At 37.5% G+C, this 12466-nt stretch overlaps 1 protein-coding gene across 1 annotated transcript in view; it reads right to left on the bottom strand.

The window, feature by feature from the left end:
- Positions 1-7026: 7026 nt before the first annotated feature.
- LOC139716101 (ras-related protein Rab-23-like) overlaps positions 7027-12466 on the bottom strand; it is a 46518-nt gene continuing 41078 nt past the window's right edge. Inside the window, exons 5-6 of the mRNA XM_071627658.1 lie at positions 10120-10286; positions 7027-9018 (exon numbers count right to left, since the gene is read on the bottom strand). Coding sequence (XP_071483759.1) covers positions 8867-9018; positions 10120-10286 — 319 coding nt within the window. The 3' untranslated portion in view covers positions 7027-8866. The remainder of the gene's footprint in view (positions 9019-10119; positions 10287-12466) is intronic.

Raw genomic sequence — 12466 nt, 5'->3', positions numbered from 1 at the left:
TTCGCGTGCATTTTAATTTCGCGAATTTCGCGAGCGCCAAGATTCGCGAAATTAAAATGCACGCGAAAATTCTTGTCTACACTATATGCATTGAATGCCAGTGGCATTTCGCGAAAATTTCATTCCGCAAAAAAAAGCCGTCGGCTCCAATTCGCAAAAAATTCATGCCGCGAATATATCATGTTTTACAGTATTTGATGCATTTGTCTTATACAATGTATATCATTTTGAATTTGAGCCAGTGGCTTTGAGCATATACCTCAAAGTTTTCAGTCATTCTTTTTTTCGTTCTCAAACTGACAGAGATGTTAAATATCTAGCCGACTCTCTTTGCCTTCAGGAGATATTCTAAACTGCTCTTCTGCTTTGCTTGAATCTCATGTATACAGACAGGACCTTGGTCTTTCGTGTGCAATGTTGCATTTGTGAATCGTATTAATTTGTCAAAGTATTTTGGTGCAGAGCGATGCACAGTGAAAGTAATAAACATGTTTCAACAAGAATTAAGCTGTAACAGCGCGAGTCTCGCATTTTTGAGATTGCAAGAAATACAGTGAGTGTAGCAGCATCATGGTACTGCAGATATTGCCAGTGATGTGTGAGTAGGCATGTGTGTGTATGTGTGTGTGTGTGTGTGTGTGTGTGTGTATGATATTATAAAACAAAAAAAAATGATGCAGGTCAGATTTTATCCATTTCATATTTGAAAACACGTCACATTCTACAAACGTTGGTAGTTACTGGGCAGTGTTCTGGTTAAGGAGAAGTTTAATGTTCCATATAATTGTACAACTTCAAGCAAATCCTGAAATATGAATGTGTGTTGGCTGATAATCAGGGAAACAACAAAACTACAAAATAAATGTATCAATTTTCATCTATGTGCCATGAGGAGGTTAGATGAAAATCAACAGAGTTCCTTTATTTCATGCTTTTATTTTCTACATTCTCTAAAAACTGCCAGTAATGTCATCTTCTATCCACTGTATAAGCTCTTATTTTCGTGAGGGTTTAATTTCGGCGAATTTCGCAAATCACAGTTGGATCGCGAATTTAACAACATGCAAAAATGTCTCTGTGCGCCTTGTAAATAGAGCATATAATAATATATTAGCGTTGGCGTCGATTCGCGAAAAGTCTATGACCTCGTCATTCACGAAAATATTTGTACGCGAAAATAACAGCGTATACAGGATGTGATAGCTTAGGAAAAGCTAGGACCCTTGTTTTAAGCGTCTGTCTCTGTTACCCTTGAATTTACCCAAACTTGATTTTGACAGAAAACATTTTTTCACTAATTTGCCTGATCAACAACATGATCAGGTTACTGCTCCTTTTGATATACAATGTATTTCTTCCTTGCATACCAAACATACATCAAACAAATGATCTACTGTAAAAGTGGTAATTTCCAGGTGAGTGATTTTTCACGCTTGTCCAGGTAAGATGAAAAAATGTGCATGTTTTTAGTTCTGCGGAATCAAAATTTAAACTTGTATTATTATATATAGCAAGCAAATTTTATGTTTGTATGTTTTTTACTAGTTTCCTGTTGTGCCAAAATGCACTGAAATGTCCACACTGTAAAAATTTTCCCTTTACATTAATGGCGCATTTACACCAAGCATGGTACGGCAACAGGCCGGGTTTTTGCTATGGTACGCCAAAAGGAGCCATGTTTGGTTCTGTAAAAAAAAAAAATCACCCAAACTGTTATTCTTATGTCAAAATCAAAAGCAACAAAATCACATAAAATCAACAATAGAAGAATAATTTTGTGACAAAATCATTACCGGAGAAGTGATAACCAGACATGTTCTTTTTGGCGCACAATAGCAAAAACCTTGTTCCGTGACCTGTGCTGGATTCGTGTAAACGCAGCTTAATCCATAACAACACGTCAACATTCTCTCCATTTTCCCATTACTATTATGCAAGGCCAGTGATGGAAGTGATCGAAGCAAACAAATTTTTCTGTTTGAATTGTATCTCCATTTTCATTTATTTTACACAATGTATATATCGACAGAATTTTGGTAAATGATCATAATAATAAAATTGGTATTTATACAAAAGAAGGTGTGTTCAATTATACAAGAAACATACATAATATGATTGATACGAGTTAACTTACACAATTCATTCAAAGGTGCATTTCATAGGATGAAACCCTCCGATAAGGGTTTATCACAAGTCCACGAATACCCTCACCATCATAAACAATCCATTACATTTAATACGGAAATAGTTGGTCATGTGTATTAAAGGTCTACATGAAATTTCTTGCGGGGAAAAATTAATGTGTATATTTTCATAGGGCCTGGTTGACTCTCCTACAGTAGTTCATTTCTTTCTATAATTGTTTTTTTTTTCTATCATAAAAAGAAAAATGTCAAAAACTGATGGAAGTTTGATCTCACATAAAGAGACATAATTGTGCATACGTCAATGCGATGGACAATCTTGAAGTCAATGGGCAAAGAAATTTGTTCCCAACATTAGACATTCCTACACTGTATGTGGTTTACAAACCCATTCCTTCCTCACTGTGCTGCTTGAATACATAAGAAAAATATAGGCATACCCCATTATAGCGAGACATTGGGCACATCAAGAATTTTCTCATACAACAAAATCTTGTTAAAATGGACAAAGTACATTAGGGAAATAATTACAATTTTACTGGTAATCTCATCTCGTACTAATGAAATCTATCGCAATCCATGTTTAGTGTAACAATGTTTGCCTGTATAAAGAAAAAAAAAATCTATGCATACATTTATCATTTTTGCTTCCTATAGTGAACGTAGGAAGCAGTTAGTGGATCAGTACGCAAAGCGATCGCTTCTTATGACACTGAGTAAACTCGTCACACCTAGATCCAATTAACATATGACAACTTGCATTTCTTGGTTTCAATAAGAAACTACCTTCCAAATGACACCAAACGCGTAGCACTTTGAGAATTTCATGATGGACAGCAGCTAATTTAACCTGCATTTACCCGATAGTATTCAATGTCATACATATCTTTGGCCCTTGTGGTGTACAGATGCAACTGTTCCTGGACTTCCTGTTTGAAAAAAATTACTCATCTTCATTTGATTCAGAAGACACAAAATTTTCAGAATGGTTCAACTTGACCTTTCATCTAGGTGGAGGATGCAACTTCGGTCTTTACTGTCACGCTAAACGTCTGATTTGGCAAAGACTACTGTCTTTGCTAAGTGATACGTCTGATGCAGCAAACTACGAACAGTCGATGCGTGTGAAGCATCCACTGCCTATATCCACTCGCCTTGCTTTAGTCATTGTTTTCTTGTCATCGATGACGAATCGGTGGCAGTTTTTCATATGAAAACTGCCACTGATTCATAGTCGGTCAAAGCAAGAAAACGAATAAAGCAAGACAAGTGGATATAGGTGGTGGATGTTTCCTCTGCAGTCTCGCCGCATCAGACGTACCGCTTAGCAAAGACAATAGTATTGTGCATCAGACGTTTGGCATAACAGCAAAGACAATAGCTGCATCCTCTGCCTAATTTATAGGCTAAGTTCAACTGGACCAAGTCATCATGGTACCAATGGCTAGGATGGCTATCCATTCCAGCATAGTTTTACATGCATATACTTCCTCTGATAGTTGTCACAAATGAAAAATGCCTTTCTTAGAGCATTTTTGACATCTAAGTTTCAACAACCACAAACATAGCCCTCAACCACATTATTTCAAACTGTCACTTCCTAAACTCGTGCAACAGAGGGGCATGCAGGCAAAACATTCACAAAGACAGCAATCAAATGAATTGATTGGTTGGTTAGAGAAGACCGTGAACCAGTCACCTGCTTTTGATTGACGTGACATTGCTAGCTGGTCTAGAAGCTTGAAATCCATCATGAACTGAGAGCAACTCCATTGCTGAACAGCTTTGGATACTCCCCTTCTTGATACTAAGCAAGAAAAATTCTGGACTTCAGTCAATCTTATGACCTTTTACATGTCAAAATATAGGCCTACTGTTCGTGCCTCTTTAAAGCGAATGCCTGATGTGCAGAACTTTGAACCTGAACGCTGTAAATACAAGAAAATTGTCCTTTCTTTACCCTTTCATTTTCATTTTGTGTGTTTTCTTTGCTACTGCATGAAATACATATATTAATGCTCTCTATCTACAAGGACCACACAGTAACAATCTCCACCTTTCAAGATGGACAGAACTCGAAAAACAAAAAACCTTGGTGAGCTTACCAGGCTCACAAAAAAATACACACACACAAAAAAAGCCCACCACCACGAACACTCGCGTGTCCTTTACACACTTGCGCAAATCAAAAACCCGGGAGCGATACAATTGGTAATAATAATGTACGATATATCGGATATACAGTACAGATGTATTTCGTGTTTAAATGGAGGACTAAATACCATACATACAATCTACGGGTAGGATATAGAGATGTACATAAATAGCAAAATCTACTTCATTCAACAAAGGAATGCCACTCCTTGACAATTCATTCATGTTGATGTCAATACAATTTGGGGGGTACTTGGATCAAAAATATATTTATTTTGATATTTCTGTACCAATAATATGGAGCTCAGCACACTCCATATTTAAATAACTGCATCAAATGTACTAATATACCATGTCATATGGAGAACAAAATAAGTCCTCGGGCATTCATTTGATTGTTAGAATCCTACATCATCTCAAGAAGTCCTCCTACAAACGGTCTCACAGACAACGCGCCCGTCCATCAATCAACGGGTTCTAGAAGCTAAACATACACTGGCTATCATTTTCTTTGAGAGATTCACCGCTTACTGTAAAAGTCGTTATTTTCACACAAGTAATTTTTCTGTGCTCTCTACTGGGTAAGATGAGTTTTCGCATGTTTTTAATTCCGCGGAATCAAGACATGTATAAGTGGAACATATGACATGCAAAAATATTTGCGTGTTTTTATTTTCGCTCTGGCTTCTGGTCAAGCGAAATGCACAAAAATTTCAACATCGCGAGAATTTCCACTTTTACAATACATTGACCAATTGCTGAAAATGCTTTGACCTGATATATTCCATTTCTGAAACATCAAAACATCCTCTTTTGGGAGGTTCTGTCAACTGATAAATGTATCTATATCCAAAAACACATTTCCAAATAAAAGATGCATGTTTCATGTTGCATAATGTAAACTGTATCGTAAGTTGTGACAATTGCAAAATAAATCTGCCCTACAGAAACTACTAGGGCTTTATGCCAAATCAAAAGATGGAACCACAAGGGAGACTAAAGGGTACTGTACGTGGAGTACACACTCTTACCACCAAATACTGTCTAAGTGGAAATTTTCGCAAAATATTTCGCGCTTCATGTATGTCGGGTAAGATGACTCTTGCGTGTTTTTGATTCCGCAAAATCAATATATCCAATAGTTCATATGTATGACAAGCAAAAATATTTGTGTGAGGTTTTTTTTTTCCTGCTACACTTTCATGCCACACATGATATGTGCCAAAATGTCTACTTTTACTGTAAGCTACATTCTATGCAACATGGTTGAAAGGCCAAGAGAAAAGTATGGTTATGCTTCTAATTTTGTGAGTTCTACTGATGAAGTTCAGCATGGACGATGGAAAATTAACGTCCCAGCGACTTTGACAGCGCCAACTGCTTTGCACACTCGGCTTGCATAAGCAGAGGAAATAAAAGTTTGGACAGACTCTCAACCAAAGTGCTCAGATAAAACTCACACCATTTCTACCAATGCCACTGCATAGACTACAGTTAGACTCATTTAATTGGTAACATTAAACATGGACGGTTTGAAAAGCGAATACCGAGCACTCTTTTCTCTCCACAAATCTCAAATTCAATCAACTGCATTTATTTCATAGAAGCTTGCGGAGGACAAAAAAAGTTTGAATACAAAATCAATCGTTGAATACAGCAATATAAAAGTTAGTTCAGCATCTTCATGGCATCTGTAAGTTCATTAACTACAATAATCAAAGGACATGGATAGTGCAATGTTACAAAAATCGCTAAGGAATGTCCTCACATAAAAACATTCAAGTACCAATATTTAGATCATTTGTAGATAAATGGATCAGCAACAACCCACATATTGTTCAGTAACTTAGAATATGACCCAAATGTGTCTTCTCTAAACTGATGTAAAGCTACAGTGTACAATCATTTCATAGTGTGCTCAGACCACACATGTCCATATCTAAATTTTTAACAAGTACCCTACAACAGAATTGCATGGAAGGGAGATAACAGTACTGGGGGGGGGGGGGGGGGTGGGGGGAGGGGGAGGGGGAATATGAAAAAAAAAATCTGCCAGTTATTACTGGTAATAGTTATCCATTAATCCACTCTTACACAAAGGGACTTTTATTAATCTCTCTTAATCAAGGGAGATTTAGCAAATACATCTCTTCAGGCACATTTTTTGTCATTGTTTAATGCATCAAGGAAACTTTAAATGTTGCAGATGACAGGCAGAGGATAATTATGCTCAGCGCACTTTCAATGCCAATGAATTTATGACACAAGTCAGCAGCATCCACCGTATGTCCCCCAAAAAAATTACAACGGGATTCTCCACAATGATACTCTAAAAATAGTGAATCAATCCAAATACAATTTGAGGGTATGAAACTATAACTTATTACCCACATCTTACAAAAAAACCCATCCCATTTGCTTCAGTGGTCAAAGAGACATGAGGAATTTTGTAGAGCATGTCAGGAATCCCTTCCCTCCACAAGTTCTGTCCATTGTGTCCACATATTATGCAGTTCCAAGAGCATCCAAGTGCCTACCTTGGAAGATGACAAGCATTACAATGATCCACATATCTCTGTGACCACTCAACCAAATTGAATGGGGTTTTCTGCCTAATATAGCTATCTAAGATACTATATTTTAAGACCCTGAAGTAGCATTTAGCTGGTTAAATCATATCGGAAGATATCAATGCAAAAATCTGATTGTAATTTTTTTTTGGACATACTGTACAATGAATCAATGTTCGGCAGTTCAAAAGAATACAAGTTGCTTATTGATGCTTAATTCAAAATGCAAGGTTCAATTTGAAGGTTTGCTCATCAAGGTGTTTCCTAAAGTACTTCTGTAGTAGATCTCAAGAATACTACTAAAAGGCAGACCGAGAACTTAACATGGCAGGATCCCAACATTTTAAAGTGCTTGCAACATTCTTTGTGTGAAAATTCACCACAAGGGTAACCTCTCACACACTCAAAGTACTGATATAATTAACATTCTCAGGACACGCCATAGGGACCCAGCTTGTCGATCAAATCTTTCTGTCAATGCTAAATGCAGCCTACCTGCATAGAATCCCACATTATTACACACAGATTTTTTTTTTTTTCATCTGACATTATAATTTCTCATAGTCTTCCACCCAAGTAAAGAGACCAAACGGCACAATCTTGATTCCACTTTGGTGTAAATATTTCACTAATCAAGACCAGACTTCTCTTATACTGAGATTTCAAACAAAACAAAAAAGAAAATGCATGAAAAATCTTGTAAAGTTTCTCCAGTGTAAATGATTACATTAATGCATACCCAATGAAAGGAGAACAGCAAGCCTGTGCTACATTGTATGTCGTGCCATGGCTATTCCAGTCTGATTTGAACCAGACACCTACATACACACATTGTAAAGTAATATTCATTTCCATTTCTAGGTCTTAAGATGAAATTGACATTGAAATTTATGACATGATCAAATCCAGAATAACTTAAAAAAGTTCTGAGACTGCAAACTTTTGTACACTAGGCGATATCTACAACAAACAGTAGGTGGGAATACACAAACTGGATTATGAGAAAGAAAGTATTCATAACTATCGTTTGATGCAGGCTAACTAGCAAAATGGGCCCATGCTGTACCTTCGCAAACCTGTAGAACGAGTTGAGACAGTGGTTAAAAAGAAAAAAAAAACATCTACATCAAACGCTCTCAGTTTTATTGACGTGAAGAGCAGCACTGCACAAGAGCACGGGAACAGCATGTAGAGGGCGCTCTTTATGCTGGGGGCCATGCATACGTTTCTGCCCGCAGCTACAGAACTTCAACACACAGTCATTCCCCAGCTCAGCTCTCGACTGGTTTAATAGGTTTATCGTCTATTACCTTGAGTTGGACATCACTGGAAAGAGATTCAATTCAGAAACTGTTCGTCATCTACTCTGCACAGAACAAGGAGGTATGAGGACACACACAGCCATGTACATTAATCAGATCACAAAAATATTGAGCTTTGGTTTCATACCACTGTGACGAAAAAAAAAAGCAAATAAAAAAGTATAATGACAATAAAAAATGCACCTTCCTGTGTATTGGAAGTTGTTAAACATTTCAGAACTATCCCTTACCATTCAATATTCTGTGCTAGAGCTTTCATTGCATTCAGAGTATGGCTAGCATTTTTATGACTAGTACATGTAGTTCCTCATTGTATCTCCATGCCTGCACTCGATTAACCCTTCGTGTGCTGTGAATGCTGATTGGCACAGAAAATCCCATAGCAACCCCGTGCATCCATGGGGCGGGGCTGTGCAACTTGGGTGACTACGTGGCACCTTTGCCTATTAAAGCTGGCCACATTACCAGAACAAAGGGCTCTCTTCTTCAAACATGAAGGCTGCCCTCTATTGTCCATCCCTGGGGATGTACCAATATCTCAGCCTCACATACAAAATATGTTTATTAAATCTTATACTTTTTTTTCTCTTTTATTTAAGTACATCTCTTTTGTGGCTGACAATAGATATAAAAACGAATCACTAATTTTGCACTACGCTACGCCTGGCCCCTCTATTCACAGTATCGTACACCTGAAGGCATTTTTCTTTCCCTTTGTTCGCTGCTTGACGGGCTTCAGTTGTATCGTCTGGTTGGCACTGCCATTGTCGTTACCGTTGCTTTCGGTCTGCTGCGAGGTTGCGGACGGACCGGTGGTGTTGAAAATGCCTAGAATTTGATTGAAATAAAGCGACACAACCAGAATTCACTCAAAGCATAAAATACAGATAAAAGTTTGAATATAGACTACTCTAACAGATGTACCAGAATGCAGTTTTAATCAATAATGCAGCGAGAATGTACTACTCTGTCAGATGTGAAGCAATTGTATTCATATGCAACAATAATCAAGCCACATGAAGAATTTGATTGCGATAAAAGTTAAGTGCCATTTTCAAACATTTTAATCAATTTTAATCATTCAGATAATCAATCCACAATCAGATAAAGTAAAACAAAACCATCCAGTGATATTTCACTTGTTGCATTTAATATTTTACAAGGAATATTCTTGAAGTTATGATTAAGATACAGTTTATTTTGTTTATCATTTTTCTTTGTTTTATAGCAGTTTCAATCACAAATTTCTCATATTAACAAGAATGGAGTTGGATTTTATTGTGGTCAGACTCCTCAACTTTTCTGAAATGGTCGTGCACTGATCATCATTAGTGATAAGCCCTCTTTCTTCTCTGTGCTTTTCACTTTAACATCCTTGAGCAAACAACAACAAAAAATCATGCTACTGCATTACCATCACATGGGGGAGGGGGGGGGGGAATACTTTAATCACAAAACTAAGACCCTGTTCTTATAGAAAATACCCATGATAGGTTGCTGACCTGGGCCCTGTTTCACTAACATGGGAAATCAAACCAAACAATGAACCCAAAGTTGGGACTGATTCAGTCCGAGATCAGATCTACAGATGTAGTTGGGAAGGATATGACAAGACATTTAACCCGTTGAGGACAGACTAATTTTGCTAAGACACGCATTTTCCATAGACAAATGCCCGAGTATACTCGGGACTTGTCCTCAACAGGTTAAGCTGTGTTTCAAAACGTGGCAAGATTCCCAAATGTCTCAGTAAACCAGCACCTAAACTTCTGAGGACTGATTGATACCATGTAGTCCCAAAGATCAATTAAATTGAACTTAGAATATTTGAGCTTAGTGAAGCAGCTGTCTGGACGAGCACAGCATTGAATTGAAACTCTACACTACAAAGAAATCTGTGAAACATGTCTCCATCTCAGTGCGCCTCACCGATCTTAGCGCTTAGCGTCGCGTTGTCCTCCGGCTCCGCCGACCGCGTGCGTTCGATGTACTTCTCCGTCAGGTACCGGAACACGTCTTCCACGTTCAGGTTCTCCTTCACGGAGGTGCGGTAGAACCGTAGCTTCATTCGCTTCGCCAACGCCTCTGCCTCCTCCCTACATACAGCATTGCATCAAAAGAATAAGAGAGAGAGAGATGAAAGACAAAAAGAAAGAGACACAAATGTGCTGTTAATACATACTGAAGTCATTGTACATTGATAATATTATGACAGTCACCTCGCAGAGTGAAGTATGAAAACATACAGGTCCTTGATGTTGATATCACAAAACAAGAGGAAAACACAAACATACAATACAAAAAGAGAAAGACACACTGAAACACATAGTAAGCATTAACATGAGGGCAAACGATACACACAGCGACATAAAGGACAAACATCCCTAGAGAGGCACACATCTTTATTCTTGTGTCGGCTGTGTCTGTTTCTGTACAGCTCTCTGGAGGCTTCATCATGTCTGCTGTTCTAGATATATGACATGTATCAAAATTGAAATTCATCAATACCCTAAGGCCCTTAGAACTATAGAGGGAGCTTTTCATCTCTCTTCATCCCTACACTGGCTGATGGATGAGGATCCCAACGATCACTGCATTGGGCCGGCGACCACAGGAAATGACAGATCAGCCACCTCTAATCACAATTGATCATGACTGTTATCAATTCTGAAGATTTATTGCTAGAAATCAGGGCCACGAACAGCTCCATAAAAAGAAAAATTGGGAGAACAAATTCTCATTAAAAAAAAAATTGCTTCACTTATTTCACAAAACTGACAGAGACAAATTAAAAATTATAGTGACTCACTTTGCTTTAATACATAAATTTAAACAACTCAAAAACAGGCTGATGAAAAGAAGTACAGTATCTTGTAGCTGTGTTTAGATAATTATAGTGTCCTAGCAATAATGAAGACATTCTCTTGAAAAATGCTGTACTATTAAACCAAACTGTACATAAGAAAAAATGATTAAATTATGAAAGTATCTTATGCATCTCCAAGATAATAACTAGTATGTTTCAAGTCTCCCCTCATCTTTACATATATTTCTTCCCTCATGTTCTTTATCATTTTTGACCTGCTACACCATCGACAACCACATACCAATACCATTGACAACCAAGAAACCACATCAGTATATTACAACTGACTGACAAATTGCCTTTCATTGATGTAGGGAAATTTGTCAATCAGTTGTAACAAAAGCAACTCAACACATGTATGAATTCATTAATTTGGAGACATCTGTGTGTATAGGGAAGTCTGCACTATGACAAAAAGGGGGGCACCTTTGTGCTATAAATACAATGTATCTAAACTGGAAGTTTCATTGTACACTGCAGATGAAGACCCGCTGATTTTCAACCCCCCCGCAAAAAAACAGAAACATCAATTGCATTTTGATTGGCATTGTAATTGTCAACATGCATGTTTTCTGGTAATTTCACACCAATCCAAACAGCATGTATTGACACAGAAGATCCAATGTCAGAATGAACATGTGTACATACATAAAGTGTGTGTGAATACTGCGCAACAACTGATGTGCTATTGTACGCTGTAAGATTTGGATGATACACTCTTGCATCAGTAATGTGTGGAAAGAACAGCTGTAACAACATTATACACTACAACAATTGTACCTTCAGGGGATATGAATTATGATATACAATTGTAGACATGACTTGTCACTTGCAAAGCACTACATTCATTAAACATTAGTGTCCCTATATTAATTCATTGCAGAATCAGGATTATACAGCATTAGTGAACAGAAGTCAGTGACTAGTCTTGCTTCCTGTCTGCAAGTTGTTGTTTTTCTCTTCACAGAAATTCATTTTTACCTTTAAATGTCGATTGTTGTTTTTTTCTTAAATCTATCAAAGGCTACTTTCCTCTCATAGAAACCAAACAGTTGGTCTGTTGCACACAATAGATATTAAAAAAAAAAAAAAACTTTCAGAAAAATGAATTTATTGACATTAAAATACTATTTGTATACAAGTAGAGGGGGAAAAAACAGCACAAGGTCCTGGAAGGAAGGCTACTGAGTGATGAGCTCTGAGATGGGGTGTGCTCTTTATTGCCACTGCATGATGAGTTACAAAGCCTGCAATTTCTCTGTATTGGGGGGAAATAATTATCTCCAGAGAAGATAGAAAAAAAAAAAACAACAACAACAACTAATGCCACAGAGTGGGGGAGTGGATTCAGAGACTCCGGAGTATTATACCTAGTCACTGTCTGATGGACTCGGCTTCATGGCATTGTCT

Source organism: Diadema antillarum, unplaced genomic scaffold, assembly GCF_040938485.1.
Source record: "Diadema antillarum isolate AM-2024a unplaced genomic scaffold, OU_Dant_1.0 scf00000061, whole genome shotgun sequence".
Classification (NCBI taxonomy): Eukaryota; Metazoa; Echinodermata; class Echinoidea; order Diadematoida; family Diadematidae; genus Diadema; species Diadema antillarum.
The sequence above is the reverse complement of the archived record's forward strand: the minus strand, read 5'-3'. Positions and strand labels throughout refer to the sequence as shown.